This window comes from Lissotriton helveticus, chromosome 2_1 (genome assembly GCF_964261635.1).
Source record: "Lissotriton helveticus chromosome 2_1, aLisHel1.1, whole genome shotgun sequence".
NCBI classification, from domain to species: domain Eukaryota; kingdom Metazoa; phylum Chordata; class Amphibia; order Caudata; family Salamandridae; genus Lissotriton; species Lissotriton helveticus.
Window position 1 is genome coordinate 932,346,982 of NC_136059.1, and position 23,532 is coordinate 932,370,513.

General features: G+C 47.6%; 1 protein-coding gene across 2 annotated transcripts in view; it reads right to left on the reverse strand.

Annotated features, from left to right (window-relative positions):
- Positions 1-23,532, reverse strand: part of LOC144818336 (spindle assembly abnormal protein 6 homolog) — a 711,311-nt gene that overhangs the window by 422,185 nt on the left and 265,594 nt on the right. For both annotated transcript variants that reach the window (XM_078675666.1, XM_078675665.1), the window contains exons 4-6: positions 22,778-22,882; positions 14,616-14,778; positions 6,053-6,130 (exon numbers count right to left, since the gene is read on the reverse strand). In XM_078675666.1, the coding sequence (XP_078531792.1) occupies positions 6,053-6,130; positions 14,616-14,778; positions 22,778-22,882 (346 nt within the window). The remainder of the gene's footprint in view (positions 1-6,052; positions 6,131-14,615; positions 14,779-22,777; positions 22,883-23,532) is intronic.

The window sequence follows — 23,532 nt, forward strand, 5'->3', positions numbered from 1 at the left end:
AGAGAGGACATGCTCAATTGTTTTTCACCGGAGTTGCGGCAACACCTGCTGAGGTGTGACTTCTTTTGTCCTTGGAAGCTTGCAGAGGAAGCAGACCGCTGGGAAAGGGCCTGTGGTTCTGAATAGTCATTGGTGAGTGATCCCAAAAGTAGTGGTTAGGTATCGTCCCGCCCAGAGTGGTGGAAGAGGTTCAGAGTAGCCCAGCTAGGTCCCAGTGTAGCGAGAGGGGTGTAGGGGCTCACGTCCTGTCTCAGTGGAGTAGGAGTGAGTGTGGGACTGAGTGTTTCCAGGTGCCTGATACCCAGTCTCAGAACCTGGATGGTTTCTTCAGGGAACACCAGGTTGGGGACCTAGGCTGTCCTGTTAGTCCATTTGAGGAGGAGAGGATCTCCTAGTGTCTAGAGGGCCTGGAGCATCTGTAGATAGAGCTCCAGTGGTTCTAGGGTCTGGCAGTGCCACTCCCATTGGGAGGGCACAGAAGTCCGAAGTGAGGAGTAAATGGGGGATGTGTTCCCCAGTGGAAGAACCAGTGGGTCAGGGACTAGCCAGTTGGGCTAAGTTCCCTTGGAGTGACCATGGTGACCCCACTTCTGTTCTGGGGGATCTTCGTGCACTGTCGGGTGGACAGGGGTCGGGAGATCTGGGCCAGACAGTCACACAACATATGAGTCATGTGTTAGCCTCAGGGAGATAGTGGGTGGGTCCTCAGAAGTCCTGGAGAGCCAGGCAAGTATTCCGCCAAAGGTTTTAGAACCGAGGTTGGGAGGCCAGGTTCAGGATCTGCCTGACCTGGAAGGAAGGATGCCTGTAACCAGTGGCCTGACCGTTTCATCTTCCAGGGGTACTGCTCCAGTTGGGAGGGTGCAGAACTCTGGAAGGGGGTGCAGAGGGTGGGAGTCCTCGCCTCTGACCCCGGGGCAACCTGAGGGGTTAAACACTAGGTTGGGGGAGTGGTGTTCTATGGGTACCCCTCAAAGGAGGAGAGGGCGGAACCCTAGAAGGAGAGCCTCACCCGTGACTTCGGGTCCGCCTGAGGCTGTAGACCCTAGGCTGGAGGATCAGTGGCAGTCTACAACTGTCCTGAGGAGAGGAAGAGTGGAGAATGGCTGCTATGTACCAGGGGTTACTACCACCCACTCTGTGAATAGGCAAGGACCAGTGGCACCTGGGTGGCCTAGGGCCTGGTCAGGGCCGCAGACAGCGTGGGAGTACCAGTGGGGTAGCCTAGTTGTTCCAGACAGCTTTTTCAGAAGGAACCACATGGGTTCACCATGGCGTAGAACAGGAGGGTGTCCCTGCAGTTGCGGGACCGCGTCCGTGTTCTTTCGCCCAAAGCAGGGAAGCCCATCACAGTGGTGATTGGTCTGCCCTGCGTTTTGGCTGGAAGGGGGTTGTGTTGGACTTGGCCCTTTTGGCAGGTTCATCCCTAAACTTTTTGCTTTTAAAAGTGACCTGGTGTTAGTTGTTTTTGGCTTCTGAGCACTTTAAGACTGTGTCCCAGTGTAAAGTGCGTGCGCACTCTGAGTGCATGTTGTGAGATTGGCCTGCCCTCCCATAGGAATGCATGGGGAATGTGTGTGTCCACGGTAGTTCCTGATGTGTGGTGCGAGTTTGGTATGTGTGAACTCGTGAGATTAAATTCTGCGCGATGGTGTGCGCAGATTAATGTGTCTGGTGTGGAAATGCCACTTCTAGAAGTTGGCATGTCTGCGTAGTAAATGTGAATTGACTGTCTGGCTTGTGATTGGCTGGAGCTGGCTGGTGTGCCTGGCTCCAGGAGTCAGGATGGGTCTGCCCCTGTGGTGAATGGAGAGATCTGCATGTTGATGGGAAGGAGGAGTGCACCTGGGACCAGAATAGGGCTGGACCTTACCTACACAATGCTGGCTCCGCCCCCTGCGGTGCGACCGATGCCCCTAGCCTGTCCTGTGAATGGAGAGAGGGGCTGAGCACAACAAAGTGCTCCAGAACCAGCTGTGTCTGGTTTTCCCCCTACCCTGCACCCTCCAGACAAAGAAAAAAAATTGTATAAAAAGAGGCTGTGACACCTTGTAAGGGTGCTCTCTTTGGATCCTATCTTGATGGGGACCTGCTGCTGCTGGGCACCAGGAGGTACCGCCACTGGTGACTGCCTCTGTGCCTGGAGTGCCCTGTGAGCTGGCCCCTGGGCCCAGCCTTTGCCCCCCTGCCTTACTTCCAAGACTTTCCCTGGGTCTGGTGCTACAGCGCCTGGGGAGCATCATACCTTTATTGCTGGAGAAGCGCTTCGGATTGTGGGCATGAGCATGAAGCTGCGATCATCTGGGCCAAGGAAATCCCCGGCGTGGCGATTCCCCCACCACCTGCCTAATTTGCGGTGCAGGTGCCACCCCGCTTATAGTTTGATTTTATTGCGCAGGTGCCCACCCTGCGACTTGACCTTGTGCCAGCTTTGTATTATATCCCTAGCGGGTGCCCACCCCGCCAGGGACCTTGTGCCCATTTTGAAACACCTAGCGGGTGTCCACCCCGCCAGGAGCATTGTCTTCAACGGGAGCATACCCCGTATTGTGCCGCATCACCGCCGCGGCCCGATTTGCTGTGCAAGATTCACCCTGGGCTGCTACCAGAGTGACCTGGAAGACAGGCGCCATTGCCTGGTCGTGGACGGCCCATCCGGAAGTTGCGTGGGCCGCCCAATCCCAGCGCGGCCCAGGAGAAGGTCCCGGAAGCGGAGAAAAGCCCGCCCTCTGGGAAAGGAAACCGAAGAAGCCTTGACCGGTGAACCTGCGGAGCTCCCCTGCATGAGGGAGAGCCCCGCGACGTCTGCCCTTATGAAGATAAGGAGAGCCCCGCATACCTGGAGTCTCGGAGGCTCCACCAGAGCCAAGTGAGGACCGGACCCAGGAGAGGACCCCACCGGAGGAGCAGCCTGGTAAGTCCAGACCGGCTTGGGGGGCTCCCTGTGTGCAGCGTGACTGCGGGACCAGAGTGATTCTGCCTTTATGCTGAGCGAGCCCGCCGTTGTGGGCTGCTCCAATGTGATGGGCCTCTTCACTTAAGAGGCCCCAGTCGTAGCAGTGCCCTTTTTCAGAGCGGCCTGGATGGCAGTGGGCCGCTCCAACGGAGGACAGACTTGGTTCTTGGGTGCCAGTCTGCGCCAACAGGGGCATATTTGTTTAAAGGACCCCGTTTCTGCCTCCAGCTGCCCCGATGGTTAGAAGGCAGCTGCCACCTGGGACATAAATATTGACAGGGCCAGATGAGCCCGTGTCCTGGAGGTGGCTGTTGCTGAAAGGGGACACATGATTGTTTTTAGAACGCCTGTGGCTCCAACATCTAGCGCAATTTGTTCTTAGGAGGCACACTGGTGCCCATGCCCCCTGCCACAGCTGCCCAGCAATTAGTGGACAGCTGCTATGTTTAGGCCCCTCTTGCGCACTCTGCTTGTGGCTGCGTGCGCAGCCAGCCCAGACATTCTGGACATCGGGTATTTGAGCCAGTGTGGAAGGCCAGTTGGCCTGGGGGTCAGTATCTAATGTGATTCTGCACAGGGTGAGGGTATACTGTTATACTGTGTTTGTGATGGTGATTACCTAATGCCAAATGAATGCCTTTATGCCTGTGATACCTCTAACTGTATTTTCCTGCTTAGGAGGTTGTTTTGCCTAGTATGGTTTATGCTAGGGAGTTCATGTTTCCCTGCGTGATCTATGCCTATGGTGATTGGTATTGCGTAGTGTGTACCTACCTTTTACCAGTGGTTACTGGTTGTGTTCTACAAGTGTTAGTTTGTGCTACATTTATTCTATGTCCTAGAAGTGCAATTTCCGCTAAGTGTTGATCCTGACAGTGGCCCACGTGGCCCATGTCCTGTGTAAATAATCCCTTGTGAATATTGCCCGTGCCAGTTGGCACAATGTATATTGTGTGATTACTATCTGATGTGTTTTAAGAATACAAAAATAATTTTTCTATAACCTTGTGTGAGTTCCTTTTGTAGTGTGCCTGGGATGGTGTTGCTGTGTGCTTGCGCAAATGCTTTACACATTGCCCCCGGGATAAGACTGTCTGCTCGTGCCAAGCTACCAAGGGGGTGAGCAGGGGTTATCTTTGGCGTGCAACTCCCTTGCCCTGACTAGAGTGGTGGTTTCTGCCTGGCTTTGGCGCAAGCCTTAGCCAACAAGAAATCCCAGTTCTAACATTCATGGTTTGTGTTTTGACCTCTAAGGCTCTTTTTTCCACTACAAACTTTAAAAAAAATAGTTTTGGTGTCAAGTTGTTTATTAAATCTTACTCTATATTTTCTAAACTGGTGCAGGACTCTTCTTGTATTGTGTTTTGACTTTATTCCTGTTTGTGTGCTGCATAAATACTTAATAAAGTGTCTCCGCGTTAAACCGGATTGTGCTCTGCCAAGTTACCATAGGGTTAAGCGCACATTAATTTAGTAGCTTTTGTAATTTACCCTAAGTAAGTGTTGTGGTGGTTGCTTGAGAAGGTTTCTCACCCCCTCAACCAAAAACCCTGTTTCTGACACCGATTAAAGTTAGATTTTTATTTACCATTCCAATCAGTCCTCGAATCATGGTTTTAACAGCTCCCAAACTGAAATTAGGCATTATACATTTTTTATAATGTAACCCAGCGTTTTCCTTTGAGAGTGCTAGCCTTTGCACAGTGAAAACCATCTCAGGCTTTTTCACTGCCAGGGCACACAAAACATTAAATATACATGTCCTGCTTTTTAAATACCATTCACCCTGCCCAATGGGCATTTAAGGACTACCTCAAGAGTGACTTATAGGTATAAAAAGGGAAGATTTAGGCCTGTCAAAAGTCTTATTTTGCTAGGTTGGAATGGCATTTAAAACTGCACTCACAGGCTGCAGGGGCAGGCCTGGAGACATGTTCTACAGTGCTACTGTAACGTGTGGCACAATGAGTGTTGCCTCCCAATTGTAGTATTTAATTCACAGGTCTTAGATACATGTAGTATTATATACTAGGCACTTATAAGTAAGTTAGGTTTTTTAATTAGGTGCATGCCATTTTGTGTAGAGAACACAAGCATCTGGACATGCCTTTTGGCTCATAAGCTGTTATTTATATGTATCACTGATGCTACCCTTTCCCAAGCACAACAGGGAGGCTAAACAGCACTGTTCCACTGATGTGAACTACACCGTTATTCATATGACATACAAAAATAATTATTTTTTAAAAATGCAGCAGATAAAACCCAGGTTGAAAATTAATCTGGATCAACTATTTCTGTGGTCTTGCAGGCATCAGATGGTCTTGAACAAAAACAAGCTCTGTGTGAGGCAGTGGTATAGGGGACTCCCTTTACCACCCTTAGTCTCAAAGAGAGACAAGATGGAAAAGCTAAAGGACTCCACTGTGTCAACAGTTTTCACACCTTCCTTGTCTTAATCTGTCCCTACCTCAGCCGTGGAAATGAGAAATTAATGTCCCGGTTGTAGCTGTCTTTGCATTTCAATGTGCTTTTACATTTCTTGTTTACATATGATGGATTGAGCGCAGTTTGCTGTTTTTGTTTGTATTCGTGATTTCATAACAGTCTATATTCTCTTTCTCCTAAGGACTGTGGCATTATTTTAAGACCAGAAAACGTATGCTTATGCAACATTTTCATTTATCTAGTAATAACTGACTGTTTTTTATCTTTATCGTCATGTTGGTTATATGAATCTAAGCAACATACCTTTGCATAAGGGGGTTCAACACAAAGCAGTTTTGAAGAAAATGTGGGTGATACTGTACGTTCTGTGTCTTGTCCCAGAAAAAAGTAAGACCTATTAAGAGAAATATACTCGCAGAGTTGATTTAAAATGGCAAACAAAAAATTTGATTACATGAATAAATCTGCTTCTTGAAAGTAATATCATGGTTGCCAATCTAAAACATATATTACAAGGCAGTTGGAGTTTTGCAAGAAAACAAAAGATGCGCAATATATAGGTAAATACAAATGTGGTTGGCTCCTAGAGGGTCTTGATATACTTCAAAATAAATATGCAAAATGTTACCACATAATTGTCAGAGCTACCTGTTGCGTTAGAGTTAATCTTTTTGAAAGCTCCTCTTCCGACCTTTGAAGCTTCTCCTCCAATACAGAGTTTTGAGTCTGGAAAAATAAATTGGTGCTTCTGTTGATTCAGTTCAAGAATTAATTTGACAAAATCACTTTATATAAAACAATTGTGCAAAACATGGTAACATGCAGCTTAACCCCAGAAACACAGAGCTTTGTTTTTTTATCGTAAATTGATAGTCTACTTGACTGTTGATTAGAAAAAACACTGTTAAAACTAAAAATAGCATTTGTTTATGAAAGTACTTGCACACCTGAGTAAAGCAAAATAATTACACAACAGAACACATACGTCACACCTGAAGTCTCCCTGGCAAGTAAGAATTGACAATCACCACGATGATATTGCAGGGGCATACATAGGCCTTTGCGGTACAGAGATGAAAGGGGGTCAGCGCGTAATGGGGACCCTAACCCTTCAGCAGGCCCTCTTGTTGCCCGAGGCCAATGAATATCTATCGCAGAGATATGAAAAATTCAGGCACTCATTATTCATAGTCTGTAGGTGGGCATCATTTTGCATTATGTCACTGGATGTGAGTTGTATTCATACATTGCAATAATTAAATACATAACTGCAGACAACTTTGCTTTTTAGGTAGAGCCTAGCTGCAGCGCGCATGCGCTGCTCGCTCTGTGAGACTGCTGTAGTAGAGTATGGGAGAGAAGCCGCGCCATTCTCCGCCCATATTTTACATTGGCTTGTGTCATTGTCTTTCGTAAATGCTGCCTTCAGATTGGTTAATAGGCTTGTTAGTCCCTCATTAGTCCGGCCTTGTCTTCATTTTTGACCTTCCATGGCTACTGGCCCCTTTACTTCGGTTGTTACACTGGACATGTTATTTAGTCTGTAAGCACTATTTACTTTATTGAGTTTCTCTTATTGCAGGCCAGACATGTGCTGCTTCAGCTGAAACTGCTTGTGTTTTTGAAGCAGCATGGCCGCCCCGTAACACGGACACCAGCTTTCAATCACCCTACCTCCAAGTAAAATGGATTTAGTAATGATTAGCGAATTAAGTCATGTGAACTCCAGGTAGCACATGATCATGTGCTAATGGACTGAAGCTGACAACAGCATATCTGTGTTACATGTCATCTGCACTGGTTGTTTTAAAAAGCATGTTTTATTAACAATACCACCAGCAGCACCACCACCAATACCACCACCAATACCACCACCACCAATATCACCACCACCTATATCACCACCGCCAATATCACCACCGCCAATATCACCACCACCAATACCACCACCAATACCACCACCACCAATCCAATAGCACCACTACCAATACCACTGCCAATCCAATACCACCACCAATACCACCACCAAAACCACCGCCAATACCACAACCAATACCACCAACAACACCACTACCAACACCACGACCACCAATACCACCATCACCACCAATACCACCACCACCAATATCATGACCACCAATACCAACAATGCCACCACCACAAATACCACCACCACCACCAATACCACCACCACCACCAATTCCACCACCAATTCCACCAATACCAATACTATCACCACCAATACCACCACCAATACCACTGCCAATACCACCACCAATACCATTACCAAAAATACCACCACCACCAATACCACCACCTCAGCTCCTCTCGCTCAAAAGTAATAGCAGGGGCACTGTACGAGGCCGGAGCTGCAGCCGAGGCCATCCCTCTATCCCTCCATGCCTGCCATAAAGCACAGCCCGACCTGCACCAGGGCCCTAATACAGCTGGAGTGTTTTTTTATTAGGCCAAAGATAGCAATGACATTCGCAATGCCACACTGCACACTCAAATCACGGAGAGGGCAGAAAATAGCCCCCCGCTGCCACTCTTCCTCCAGAGCCGCAACAGTGTAATTACAGAGCGAAAGGTGTTAGAGCATTTTGTTAGTGTTTATAGCTCAGATAATCTGTACAGGGGTGTGAAATTTAATCATCAAATATCTGCTTGTCCATGGGGCAGGTTGCTTCATAAATCTACTTGTCCTGTAACATAATCCATGTGTCCCTTTGTTGACATGTAGTGCGGCAAAAAATAATGGCAGCATTCTCATAATATAAGAGCTCTGATATAGCCTCTCTGGTTACGCCAGGGGTCATACCATAGTAGTGTTTGAATACTAGCAATACCTTATGTTGCCAAGTTTCCACAGATCTACACACTGGGGCTTAAGGTAGTGGTAGGCAATAGTTCCAGGGTTAGAATGCCCTTTTGAGTCTGTGCAAGCCTACTAACTTGCATGTCTTAACTGTTTTCAACAACTCTTTCTATTCTTTTCCCATACTGAGAAATATTGGCGATTTACTACTGACAATGGCAGACGTAAACCTTCTTCCTGAGTTGGGGAAAAAGTGGTTGGCGGGAAAGCGAACTTTCAAACACTCAGATTTCCGCATAAGCAAATCTACACATGCATATCTGCTCATGCTAAAATGCAGTTCACAGATATTTTCTAGGAGTACTATTTACTGCCCTTCTTCTGTAAATTCTTGTGAATTCACAAAAGCCGTATTGCTGCGCTTAATGCAAGGACGTATACCATGGGTGCACTTTTGAGACTTTCTTTAATAACCAGGGCCCAGATGTAGGTAAAATAGATTTACCGATTTTTAATTACCGAATTTTATCGATTCGGTAATTAAAAATCGGTAAATCTAAGGGGTGGATATGTAGGTATTCCAGATGTGCTGGAATACCGATTCTGAAGAATTCGGTATTTACCGATTCGGTAAATACCGAATCGGTAATGCCCATTCATCCTATGGGCTTTGAAGCCCATAGGAATGAATGGGCATTACCGATTCGGTATTTACCGAATCGGTAAATACCGACTTTCACAAGGGTGCAGGGGGTGTCACTTTGACACCCTCTGGCACCCCCAAAACAGGCTTGGGTGCCATGTGGCAGGCATACATGCCCTAAGGGCAGGTCTGCCTGTCATATGGCATAGGTGTGCATGCACACATGTGCATGCACACCGGATTCGGTATTTTACCATCAAATTGGATTTGATGGTAAAATACCGATTCGGTAAGGCTTGTGGGACTCAGAAGAGTCCCACCTACATCTCAGATTTACCGAATCGGTAAAAATACCGATTCGGTATTTTACAGAATCGGTAAATTTACAGAATCGGTAAATTTACCGATTCTGTAAAATAATGCCCCTACATACCATTTCTGAAATACCGGTCGGTAACGGCCGAAAATACAGATTTTCGGCCGTTACCGACCGACCTACATCTGGCCCCAAGTGCCTAATTTGGTCTGGCGGTAACCATGACGATTTGTGTTTATTAAAATTCAATCTCTCTGTATCGGCTAGCTTCACTGTGAGTGACAGCATTCTGGTCTTGCATAAGGAGCACATAGGCACACAAAGTAGGTTTGTCCAGTGCCAATAACTACTGTGGCAGTGTGTGCTTTTTGAGACTAAAAACTATTTTTGTTTTTGTCAATGTTTGTTATAATTGTGAGGGACCAGCAGCTCCCACACCAATAAGATTTTACAAAAACCATGCAAAAACAAGTCACACATTGACAAAACTTTAAAGCTGACCACCAATTTTGGACCTACTGGCTTTGCCAGTGCTTGTTTATTTTTATGTTTCCCATAATCTTATTGAAACTGGTTACAACGATTTTCCATTTATAAATATTTTTGGAAAATACTAACATGCATCAACACATTTTACTAAAATGCTGCAAAGAAATGGTACCTGAAATGTTATAGTAGTTTAGAGAATTTAATTTTTTTCCTACTTTCATTTTTTATGAACATTTTATTTTGAAAGCAAAGAATCATCAATCTTGCTTTCAAGCTTCAGCAAACATTTGCATCTAATCAGAAACCATTCTGGGAGCATTAGAAATAGCCTCATATTGCTAAACTGAAAACGTGTGTGCACATTTTTATACTGGAACCAGTCAGTAGTGCAGTCAGAGCTTACAACTTTTTCTTAGATCGCTCACCCTAATAATAAAGACTTTTAATTAATGAACCATAAATACAAGTTTGAACAGCATTCACTTTTGGATGCAATTATTACCTTAACTGCAGACAGTGCCCTTCTCTGAGCCAAAATATAATACTGCAAACTGGCTGCCAAACGTTTTGTGCTGCAGGGGGTTGGGTCTACTTGTCCCACGAAAAAATACACATGAAAACTTGTTGCCCTGGACCCCAAACAATATGTCCTGGGAATTGGGCTATAGGAATTCAACATCCCTGTATGTAACTCTCACTTCACACGTTGGGTCTGTGTAATTTACAACACTTACACATCTTCTTCACTGCACTATTTATTACTACTTTGAAGATGTCGCTGGCCGGTCTCTTCCGCTGATATTTACAATCTAACAAGCGGTCGAGAAGGCCCTTTATTGCAATGGCATAGGTATTGCATTTGCGAGAGTGTAAGCTATTAGTATTGTAAATGACAATGTCTTTTAATTATGTTTTAAAACCCAAAGCATAAATAAAAGGCTTTGTCATTTACAAGGCCAATAGATCATACTTGTGTGAATGCAAGACCTATTGCATTGCAAATGCTGGTTCACATTGCATAAGCAACAGATGAAATACTCTAAAGTGTATTCTGAGCTGTGGCAGCTTCCCAGTTTAACGCAGCTGGCTGCTAGCATTGATTAGGTCCCCCACATGTCGCGAAAACTCCAATCTCTGTAATAATGTTTACTTCTTTCCCAACCATCATCTACTCAAGAAATTAAAAGGATATGACTTCAAAAGTAGTGCTTTCTCTATATTTATTATTTTGAGTACATCGTGCTAGTAATGGAAAAGGGAGCAGCAGCAATCTTGAAAGTGAAATGGTCATAGAATGTATACTTGTATTCATGAGCACGGTGTCAGCTATTTGCAAAATAAGGTACAATGATTTGTAAAAAAAAAAAAAAGCAATAATACTGATAAAACATACAGCAAAGAAAATCAGTCTCAATGATCCTGTTCATCAACCTAAGGAGCAGGAAGAGATTTCTCTGGAGAACCAGCACTTTGCTCCTCTCTGCCATCCTGGCATTAATTGGGCAGGCTGAACCAGGTGGCAAAGATGGCAACTAAGTTGGATGTGTCCCGGCCCCCCTTAAACCCGGCTGTCGCCATCGGCCACCATTCATCAATACGGATTGAGGAAGACACAGAAAGCATCAAAATATTGATCTAAGGAAACTTGGCACACCAGCAGGTGGAGATGGGGGTTCCTGAGATCCGAGAAGAACAGAGCCCAACTGGGCCAAAGAACAGCTGTTCAGGCCTTCTGTGCTGGTGGCACAAACTCAGTTTGAGAACTTTGGGGAGCTTTGCAGGATTGAATAATAGCACCACGGGTCCATTGACAGTCCAGATGACTGTCAGAAAGCAGACCACCTCTACGCCTTTGCACGGAACAAAGTAGGGGTTGCCTGTGGGACTGTACAGCAGGTGACTGCTACACTGAGTGTCTGACACTTGGTGGCCTGTAGTCTCCTGATGGACCAACTGACGAGGAACTGATGTACCACAGCAAATGTACAAAGGAACGCTAATACCGCCACTACCCAAAACCTGGCAAAAGCCCAGTGGCAACTCCTCTGCTAAATCGGAGGAGCGTCACCCCACTGCTTTTTTTGCAGTGAAACAAAGATAAAATGAAATGAAAATAACTCACGTTATTATGTTTTTATTTTCTCCTACTTCTGCAGCTTTGTGTGACAGAGCAGGGGACGACTGATAGCACCCTCCTAAGTGCGCAATGACTGCTTGGTCGGCCTTCTCGGTCCGCCCAAAACAGTTTTGCACACTTCGCATGTTCTCCATGCAGGCCGCTGTACAGCCTGCATGGAGAGCATGTCCGGGCTCCCAGTCAGCTTCTGAGAACCAAAACACGGCACACAGACCAATCACAATGCTACGGCAGCATTGTAATTGGCTGACTGGAAGCCTGGGTGGGCTTCCTGTTGAGGCTGAGCGAGGAGAGGGGCATTGCAAGGAAGCAGCGAGAATGTACGTTTTTTTTTTTTTGAAAACATTCATAGCCACTTCCCAATGTCCTACCTCTGATCCGTGCCGACCACTGCTGCAAAAGCCACCATCTCAAGTAATCAGTAACAACACCCAGATGCATTAGAGAGGACAGAACTGGAAAAGACACCACTTGGTATCGTTAACAGCAGAAACACCTTGCAAAGAAAGAGGAGCTTTGGTGGCCCAGTGTGGGAATCAGGAGGGAGCTCCTTGAATGCCACCCTGTTGGATGAACAGGATGACCCGCCAGGCAACTTAAAAATCCATACAACTTCAAGCTTCCAACCCTGGTGGAAGATGTCTGTGGCAAAGGTGGTAAGTTGGTCAAGGGAAAGGTTGCCAATGATGCAGCAGAGAAGAATACTCTGCTGTTCAACAGAGAGACAGAGACTTGCAATCACCTTCGTATGGGAAGAAGGTAGAGGTGAACACACTAGGTAAGGAAGTTAAAAGTGCCTTCCCATAATAGAGTTTGCATTGTCTCTGAGAGGACCTCAGCACCCCGTGTGTAAATCTGGGAAAAGATTTAAAGAATTTCTTTTTTGTGTTGTTTTTGTTGTTGTATTGAATTTCACAAGGAAAAATACATGTCAAAGAGACAGTGGTGCATTAGTACATATTGGTACATAGGTCCATCCATGACACGGCAAATATAACAATATGATGATGATAATGGGAGGAGAGGAAGGAATGGTAGCTGAGAAAATATGGGGAGGTGGGGAGGGGGGGTTAGCGACAGGAAAACCAGCATAAGCATGAACATTGACAATGACAGTCCTATAGCACCTCATAATGAGTGGTAGATGTGAGGGTTCTTGAAATAAGCAGCTTGTCTCCCGATTGTTGTTCAGAATATGTCTTACAGGTGAACTTGTGCTATGAATATGGGAGAGAGATGACGGGTGGGATGGGGTGAGGAAGGGGAGAGGGGATAATTTACCAATATCTGATGGTGTAGACATCCGGTGAGGTGGGGGAATGGGTGTAGGATATAACCAGGAGAGGGATGGTGTGGCCATACGATAAGGTAGTCCTGCTGTGGATGAGCTGACACAGGGGCGGGGTAGCATGCATCCCTACGGGGCGAGTTAGTGCTTCAGTTTCGAAGGCATGGTGATGGTGAATCTCAGTAGGGTGGGGAGGGGATGAGGGGTATCTGCCTATGTGACCAGGCATGGTTTGAAGTTGGTTAGGTTGGGGGGAAGGGGAAAGCGGGGAGGCAGAGAAAGAGGGAGTGTGAGGTGGGAAAGAAAGAGCGGAAGATGAGGAGCAATGGCAGGGATCAGAGATAGTGTTGTATAGGGGTGGGAGCATTAGATGGGGAGGGAGACTGAGAGGAGGGCAAAGGGGAGGGAGGACACGGTGGGGTGAGTGAATATTAATAATGAGCAGATATGAGAGGAGATAAGGTGTGGGAATTTATTGTATCTTTTGTCTGCGGGTTATGAGCTAGTGGTGCGAGTTTGGCTGGGGAGATCGCTGAGGGATGCTGTGTGTCTCTCTTAGGAATGGTAATTACAACAAACATCCCTATCACCCGAACCCGGGACAGAGTAAAGACTAGAATCCTAACAAAGGTTCAAGTACTACATTACACAAAACATGAATTAAAATAATATTGAAAATAATCCCAACATAAAAATTATCAAAACTACATCGAATAAAAAACGATACACCTACACAATATATACAAAATGTAATAGAATGATAATATAAAAGACAATACAGTCATAAATCAGTGGTTATCTCACAGTTACACAAAATACATGATAAAAATGATTAACAGTGTAAATAAAGACAGTGGCTGAGGAAAAGTATACATAGAGACTGTTAAGACATAACACAAAAACAGAAGTAGCAAAGAATGCTTCCTCTCCAGGCTTCCACTTATCATTCTATTACATTTTTTTATATATTGTGTTGTTGTGTAGGGGTATCATTTTTTATGTGATGTAGTTTTCATACTTTTATATACTGAGATTATTTTCAATATTAGTTCAGAGCGGTTCTGCAACTGTCTTAACTCTTAATCAGAGATCAATTGCTGAAAACCCCATTTCTAAACATTTGCTTAACCAAGGATTGCCCTGTTCTATTTTTTCCTTTATACCTAAATACCTAAAGTAGACTACCTAAAGTGCAGTGTATTTATGTGTAGTGAGATGGAAACATTTTGGGTTCAATAATTTAATTCACAAGACACCATCCTCATTGTCTCCATCTTGCTATCATCTTCAATGGCCCCTCCCTTATTTTTCTAGTGTCCTCTTCAGGCATTCAGGTGACCTTAGGGCAGAAAAAGCCAATGTACCGCAAAGCTACATAATATTGTAAAAGGTTAAGTGGGATGATTTTGCTGGTTATAAGGTGGTACTGTACATTGTTATGTGTATGCAACTTTTGATCTTTTTCTTTAATTTGCTGAATACAGACCAAACCTGTCTGCGAAATTAAGATGCGCTCATACCTTTAAATATTTAATGCAGGTCGCCAAATATTTCTTCACATCGCTGTCACTGCCGGCCAGAAGCTTCAGGGAGAGATGGGTAAGGTGTTTGAATGGATTGGTTTCAATTACATTCAAGCTCGCAGATGTGCAATCACGAGATGTTACAAGCTGTAGCAAAAACCTGCGACCGATAAAAACTATACTTTAATCACACTGATACACTAATAAGCATTTTGAGTTCAGATCAGAGCTTACTTATGTTCATAAACGAGGTAAAAAACACAGAGTAAACCGTCCCTGCCATAGAGTCGAATAACACCGCTGCGTCAATTTAGCAACTGAAGTAGTACACATTTGACCACGCACTGCAGGCAGAACATATAGAAACCAACTAATACATACACAAAAGAAATAAAAAAGAACTAAGACTTAAGTTAGAAAATATGGCAAAACATATCTTAGAGGACAAGGCGCCGAAAAGAGGTAAACTATTGTAATGAGTAATAATTTCTAGAATGGAAAAAAATATATTCCTGTTTAATTAGGTCAAAAATGAAATATCTCACACATCACTTAAACTGATCGACTGTGATATAAAACCACAAGCATAAAATGACAAACGATGCCAGTCCATCGGAATAATCGGGGCAAATACAAGTTTGAATGAACAAGGAATGAATTATTTACCCCAGGGAGAAAGCCCTTCCTTGCCAGCCCTCCCACCAAATCCGGGGTGATCCGCTCCCCTTCTCATCCTTGAGGAAGATACTCCAGCCTGCAGCTGGAGGACAGAACCACTTTTTAACAACAAGGGACCCCAATTCAGTCAGGCAGGGACCTCGGGGAACAATTTTTTGAAAACAACAGTGGTCCCATGCATAAATGATAAAACACAACCAATAAATACAGACGAAATCAATTCTATATTTTTAGAAGGACATGTCCAGCCGGACAGAGGTCATTCAGGTTTACTTAATAAACAAGATTCTCAGAATAGAAAATAGGAATACCTTCCACAATGCCCCTATGTGGTACACAAGCCTGTGCCCAACACTTACGGGGTGATTACAGTTGGAGAAAACAGGAAAGGTTCAAGGCAAAACAAACGTTTTTCTGTTTACATATACATTGCACAGAAAATATCAAGCTGCACCATTACAGAAAATCAATCAATCAGATTTGTATCGGGTGCATGAGCAAGTCGACGGCGTTTCGGTTCCACTAAGGAATCATAGGAACCATCATCAGGACAAATAAATAATTTTGCCTTTTCACTAAACCTCAATTTTGCCGAGGCAGTGCGCATTCGGGCACAGTAAGGTCGATACTTCGTGTGGCCCGGACCGATGGCGACGCCAGGGAATATCTCCATGACCGAAGAAATCGGCTTGCCCTGGCGTCGTCCGGTTACGATCGTGTAACTTGGTCAACCTGACGCCCCACCTTGGGCTATCGGTCCGGGCCACACGAAGTATCGACCTTACTGTGCCCGAATGCGCACTGCCTCGGCAAAATTGAGGTTTAGTGAAAAGGCAAAATTATTTATTTGTCCTGATGATGGTTCCTATGATTCCTTAGTGGAACCGAAACGCCGTCGACTTGCTCATGCACCCGATACAAATCTGATTGATTGATTTTCTGTAATGGTGCAGCTTGATATTTTCTGTGCAATGTATATGTAAACAGAAAAACGTTTGTTTTGCCTTGAACCTTTCCTGTTTTCTCCAACTGTAATCACCCCGTAAGTGTTGGGCACAGGCTTGTGTACCACATAGGGGCATTGTGGAAGGTATTCCTATTTTCTATTCTGAGAATCTTGTTTATTAAGTAAACCTGAATGACCTCTGTCCGGCTGGACATGTCCTTCTAAAAATATAGAATTGATTTCGTCTGTATTTATTGGTTGTGTTTTATCATTTATGCATGGGAGGACAGAACCAGCCATTTCCAGGATGGAACGTTTCTGATGTTGCTGGCAAAAGTAAAAGTTTGTGGAAACTCTCTCTCTGCCAGTTGCATGGGCGCTACTATTGCTGCAGCAGCTATTACTGAGCCAGATTCGGTGCCAGACTGGGAACTCAAAGCAGCCCTGGCAATTTTGTTGGACCAGCTCCCTGGGGGCCTTGGGAGGGGAGTGCGCAAGTGTGCACTGCAGCTTTTGTTACTGGGGGTCAATATTGCAGCACCGGTAAAATATGTTTAATTTGAACCACCCTGGGACCCATCAGAAGCACCCAGTGGATTCCCTCTTTATTCTGTAATAAGCTTCCTCTGTATAGACGATTCTGAGAGGTGGTCCAGTCCTACGCTCTCTGATCCCCTCTCCTCTTCAGTATACAGCATGGGTTAACGAAACGATACCACATGTTACTGAATTTTGCAAATTCCTTTTAATGCTCAGATTTACAGCGAGTCTATTTTAAGAATTCCGTAACGAACAGCTAACATTTAATTTCCACGCTGTCCTCTGAAGCACACAGCTATGGCCCTTCATGATAGGAATATTCGCTTTTCCATGAACTCAAGAGATGAGAAAACGAGATACTGCCTTATGCTTCCTGGAGAATCGCCTCAGCTTCAAAGGTTTCATTTCACAGTACTAAACAGAAAGCTAAAAACTGTAGTTTCCATTGACCACTTTCTTAGAATGTCTTGAAAATCTTCTGGCTGCCCTCTTTTACAAGAGAGTTATATGAACGGCATGATCAGACTCACTGCTCATGATATTTTACATGAATTCAACAATCTTTCAATGAAATGGCCAGGTGTCATGATGGCCAAACATGTCACTGACATAGGCCAGCCCAACATTTAAAAACAAGCAATGCAATAGATCTCACATTTACAAGTGTTTGAGCTATTGGCATTGTAAATGACAATGCCTTTAATTTATGTGTTGTTTTTAAAACAGATAAATAAAAGGCATCGTCATTCACAATTACAATTACCTACTTGCGATTTGAGAAAAAAGTGCTCGGAGGCTGTAATTAAAGCCTACTGAGTTACAACACTCGATAAGCCAGAAACCTGTCCCAAGATACTTTTTTCAGGTCCAGGGAAGACATGGCTTGGCAGTTCGGACTTGACTGTTCCCATGAGGCACATGGTCAGACTGATTTGCATATGGCCATGTCTGAACTGGGTTGGTGGAGTGAGCTAAAGAATGATGATGGATAAAACTCAGATCAGTTGACTGGGGGTGAGTGCTTGCAATGTTCAACACTCCATCCATCATCCCCTTTGGTTTTGCTTTGACATATTTAGCAAATCATCCCCCAGAGGTTGATAAAATAAGTGCTCTTAAACAATGCAGAAATTACCATCTTTTATTGAATCACATCTGTGGTGGCTGGTAAAACGGCGTGTGCCGACCCCATAAGCAACAATTTCCCTTTTACTTAGCTTCCACACTACATTCCCTGCTAGGCACCCCATGCAGAGTATGTGCACATCCACGCTGAGTGATAGCACAGGCTCCTAGCACCACTGGCGTAACAAAAAGTGAGGGTTCCTCTCTGCACGGTACTTAGGGGGGCCCCCTCCGGGCTCAATCAGGAGCTCTCCCGGCCAGAGTTCAGTGCCGAGGGGGCCCCTTGGAGCTAGGGCCCCCCCCGCACCGCGTGGGCTGCGGGGGCCTGTGTTACGCCCCTGCCCAGCACAGATTCCTGCTCTTGCTCAGGCATTTCCTCTTTCTCCTTCTCAGTCACTAATTCTGTTAGCATCAGTACTCTGGGGAAGATAGGTCTGTAATGCCAGCTAAATGAAAAGTCTCACATATTCAAGTTGTTCAGGCACATTTTAATTCTATGTCAATCTCGCATATGTATGCTTTGGGCCTCAATCTCAAAAGGTTTGCTAAGACTTACTGTTGTAGTACTCATGGTTTAGTCCTAAATTTAGTCCCTTCATTGTAAGTCTTGTGCAAGATGTACAACGTAGGTGTTTCCATGGACAAGGAAGGAGAGAGAGACCATGGCGAGGAGGAGGCAGCCACAGCAGGGAAGTGCCTTTTTTAAATTATAATTATATTAGGGAGGTTGGAGGGGCCGGCTAACTCCGCTCCGCCTCCGGAGTTTTGCCTGAACTCCACGTTCTCAAAAGTGTGCGGAGTAGGTAAAACTCCGCTGACGGAGTGGAATTAGTCGCCCGGGCTTACTTCTATACAGTTTCTCAGCACACCCTATGCAAAAAGACTCCACAACGTCGGCATTCACACCAAAGCCCGGGACTGGATCTGCTCCTTACTCACTCTGAGCCCCACACTTTTAAACACCGACATGGCTCCTCTCGCAGCCATTGTCAGGAACTACACTCTCAACATCGTCTCCTAAGCCAACGACATCCAGCTCATTCTCTCCCTAATCAAACAAAACCTCAGTCGCCAAGAACAACTTTCATGATGGGATGAAGCTGCTGCCGCTTGGATGAGGACAGGAACTCAGAGAAGACCCAAGTCCTCATGGGCTTCACCCCTTCCACCTGGGACAACTTGTGATGGCCCGCAGCACTTGGAACCTCCCCCACAGACCACACGCAGAACCTTGGCATCATCCTGGAATCCTTGCTCACCATGAGCCGCCAGATCAATGCGGTCTCATCATCCTGCTTCAACATGCTCCAAAAGATCTTCAAATGGATCCCCACAAGGCCAATTCAACGGTCACCTATTCACTCGTAAGCAGCAGAATCGACTACGGCAATGCATTCTATGTATCAGCCAGAAACTCCTCAAGAAACTGGAGAACATCCAGAACACCTCTACCACACTTATCCTCAACATCCCCCACTGCAGTCACATCACCAGCCACTTAAGAGACCTCCACTGGCTCCCTGTCAACAAAAGAATGACCTTCAAGCTCCTCACACATGCCCTACATGACATGGGACCTGCGTATCTCAACCACCACCTCTCATTCCACGCACACACCATAGACCTCTGCTATGTCCAACTGGTCCTGGCTACCGTCCCACGTATCTGCAAAACCGCATATGGAGGAATATCCTTCTACTTCCTCACAGCAAAGACCTGGAACAAGGGGGCAAGCAACGCAGAAGGAGGGAGGGCGGGTGGGGGCAAGCAACGCACAAGGAGGGAGGGCGGGTGGGGGCAAGCAACGCAGAAGGAGGGAGGGCGGGTGGGGGCAAGCAACGCAGAGGGAGGGAGGGCGGGTGGGGGCAAGCAACGCAGAGGGAGGGAGGGCGGGTGGGGGCAAGCAACGCAGAGGGAGGGAGGGCGGGTGGGGGCAAGCAACGCAGAAGGAGGGAGGGCGGGTGGGGGCAAGCAACGCAGAGGGAGGGAGGGCGGGTGGGGGCAAGCAACGCAGAGGGAGGGAGGGCGGGTGGGGGCAAGCAACGCAGAGGGAGGGAGGGCGGGTGGGGGCAAGCAACGCAGGGCGGGTGGGGGAAAGCAACACAGAGGGAGGGAGGGAGGGCGGGTGGGGGAAAGCAACACAGAGGGAGGGAGGGAGGGCGGGTGGGGGAAAGCAACACAGAGGGAGGGAGGGAGGGCGGGTGGGGGAAAGCAACACAGAGGGAGGGAGGGAGGGCGGGTGGGGGAAAGCAACACAGAGGGAGGGAGGGAGGGTGGGGGAAAGCAACACAGAGGGAGGGAGGGAGGGTGGGGGAAAGCAACACAGAGGGAGGGAGGGAGGGTGGGGGAAAGCAACACAGAGGGAGGGAGGGAGGGTGGGGGAAAGCAACACAGAGGGAGGGAGGGAGGGTGGGGGAAAGCAACACAGAGGGAGGGAGGGAGGGCGGGTGGGGGAAAGCAACACAGAGGGAGGGAGGGAGGGCGGGTGGGGGAAAGCAACACAGAGGGAGGGAGGGAGGGCGGGTGGGGGAAAGCAACACAGAGGGAGGGAGGGAGGGCGGGTGGGGGAAAGCAACACAGAGGGAGGGAGGGAGGGCGGGTGGGGGAAAGCAACACAGAGGGAGGGAGGGAGGGCGGGTGGGGGAAAGCAACACAGAGGGAGGGAGGGAGGGCGGGTGGGGGAAAGCAACACAGAGGGAGGGAGGGAGGGCGGGTGGGGGAAAGCAACACAGAGAGAGGGAGGGAGGGCGGGTGGGGGAAAGCAACACAGAGGGAGGGAGGGAGGGCGGGTGGGGGAAAGCAACACAGAGGGAGGGAGGGAGGGCGGGTGGGGGAAAGCAACACAGAGGGAGGGAGGGAGGGCGGGTGGGGGAAAGCAACACAGAGGGAGGGAGGGAGGGCGGGTGGGGGAAAGCAACACAGAGGGAGGGAGGGCGGGTGGGGGAAAGCAACACAGAGGGAGGGAGGGCGGGTGGGGGAAAGCAACACAGAGGGAGGGAGGGCGGGTGGGGGAAAGCAACACAGAGGGAGGGAGGGCGGGTGGGGGAAAGCAACACAGAGGGAGGGAGGGCGGGTGGGGGAAAGCAACACAGAGGGAGGGAGGGCGGGTGGGGGAAAGCAACACAGAGGGAGGGAGGGCGGGTGGGGGAAAGCAACACAGAGGGAGGGAGGGCGGGTGGGGGAAAGCGACACAGAGGGAGGGAGGGCGGGTGGGGGAAAGCGACACAGAGGGAGGGAGGGCGGGTGGGGGAAAGCGACACAGAGGGAGGGAGGGCGGGTGGGGGAAAGCGACACAGAGGGAGGGAGGGCGGGTGGGGGAAAGCGACACAGAGGGAGGGAGGGCGGGTGGGGGAAAGCGACACAGAGGGAGGGAGGGCGGGTGGGGGAAAGCGACACAGAGGGAGGGAGGGCGGGTGGGGGAAAGCGACACAGAGGGAGGGAGGGCGGGTGGGGGAAAGCGACACAGAGGGAGGGAGGGCGGGTGGGGGAAAGCGACACAGAGGGAGGGAGGGCGGGTGGGGGAAAGCGACACAGAGGGAGGGAGGGCGGGTGGGGGAAAGCGACACAGAGGGAGGGAGGGCGGGTGGGGGAAAGCGACACAGAGGGAGGGAGGGCGGGTGGGGGAAAGCGACACAGAGGGAGGGAGGGCGGGTGGGGGAAAGCGACACAGAGGGAGGGAGGGCGGGTGGGGGAAAGCGACACAGAGGGAGGGAGGGCGGGTGGGGGAAAGCGACACAGAGGGAGGGAGGGCGGGTGGGGGAAAGCGACACAGAGGGAGGGAGGGCGGGTGGGGGAAAGCAACACAGAGGGAGGGAGGGCGGGTGGGGGAAAGCGACACAGAGGGAGGGAGGGCGGGTGGGGGAAAGCGACACAGAGGGAGGGAGGGCGGGTGGGGAAAGCGACACAGAGGGAGGGAGGGCGGGTGGGGAAAGCAACACAGAAGGAGGGAGGGCGGGTGGGGAAAGCAACACAGAAGGAGGGAGGGCGGGTGGGGAAAGCAACACAGAAGGAGGGAGGGCGGGTGGGGAAAGCAACACAGAAGGAGGGAGGGAGGGCGGGGGCAAGCAACACAGAAGGAGGGAGGGAGGGCGGGGGCAAGCAACACAGAAGGAGGGAGGGAGGGCGGGGGCAAGCAACACAGAAGGAGGGAGGGAGGGCGGGGGCAAGCAACACAGAAGGAGGGAGGGAGGGCGGGGGCAAGCAACACAGAAGAAGGGAGGGAGGGCGGGGGCAAGCAACACAGAAGGAGGGAGGGAGGGCGGGGGCAAGCAACACAGAAGGAAGGAGGGCAGGTGGGAGCAAGCAACAAAGAAACAGGGAGGGAAGGCATATGGTGGGAACAAGCAAAACTGACAAGGTAAGGTTGGGAGAGAGTGAGAATAAGCAACATGGACTTGATAGAGGGTTATTGTGGGTGGCTGGCAAGACGGGGAAATTAGGGAGGAACACTGAGTGGGCTACAAGTACATGAGGCAGTCAGCTGAAAAAACACACTTTGTTTAAGTGCTTAAATACAAAGAAAAAAGTAGCACATACAAATTGAGAAGTGAAAGGACACAAGTAATGCTTCCATGCTCCATGGAACTGAAACACACAAATAGGAAGAAAGCAGTAGGCACCTACACAGTAGAGAAGCAAGCAAATGGAAGTGAACATGAAGCCAACCAATCATAAGCATCCAAGCACACTATTAGAAAACAAAAGAAACAATGAGACAGTGCATGCACTGTCTAGATAAGACCTAAAAAAGAGCAGATGAACAGGTGATATTTTGATCTCTAAGGTTTTGAAAAAATATATCTTAGTTCCAAATTCAGTAACTGGTACACTGGAGATGTATTTGATAAAAAAGTTGCTTAATTTTACTTACCGAGGTACTTGTTTTTCTTGTTCAGAAATGCATTGTTCTAAAAGATCTATGAACCTCTGAGGAAAGGCTGAAAAATCCACGAGTAGTCCTTGCTGGTTCTTTAAACTGAAATTAAAAGGTGCAATATCAAAAATGAAGGAATAAGAACATAGAGTAGAAATAGAACACTCATTGGCTGAAAGGCACATATGCATATAAACAGAGGCACTGAAAATGCTTCTTAAATGCATTGCAATGAACAAAGCATTCACTTCTGGCTTTGTCTATGATGGGACGAATAAGTAGCAACAAAGAAGTACTTTCTCTATAGAATTCATAGGAAATAAAGACTTGAATGAGAAAAACAGCATGATCACTGAGTGCACTTTTCAGATGTAAATTAGTCCCTCACACATTCTAATGAAAGCACTTCCTGGAAGTGGAATGAGACAAGAAATAGACATCCAAATGACAGTGGCCTTATCGCTATGTGATAGTCAAACTAATGATTCAAGGCTGTATGATTAAACAATTGGGGAGGGGCATGGGTAACTCCTAGGAGATAAGGGCAACGTGATATGAGAAGGGGCTATGTCTATTATATTTGAAGTCACTCTATGAATACACTGAGGGACTGATTGGTGCAGGAGTGGTGGGTCCACCGTTTTGCTGATTATGACTTACAAAGTTCTATCAGCTGTAGACTGCCTGCTGTGCCAGGGAACAGTTGTTCCCTGGTGGTGGCACAGGACCGCCACCATACATTATGCTGAGCA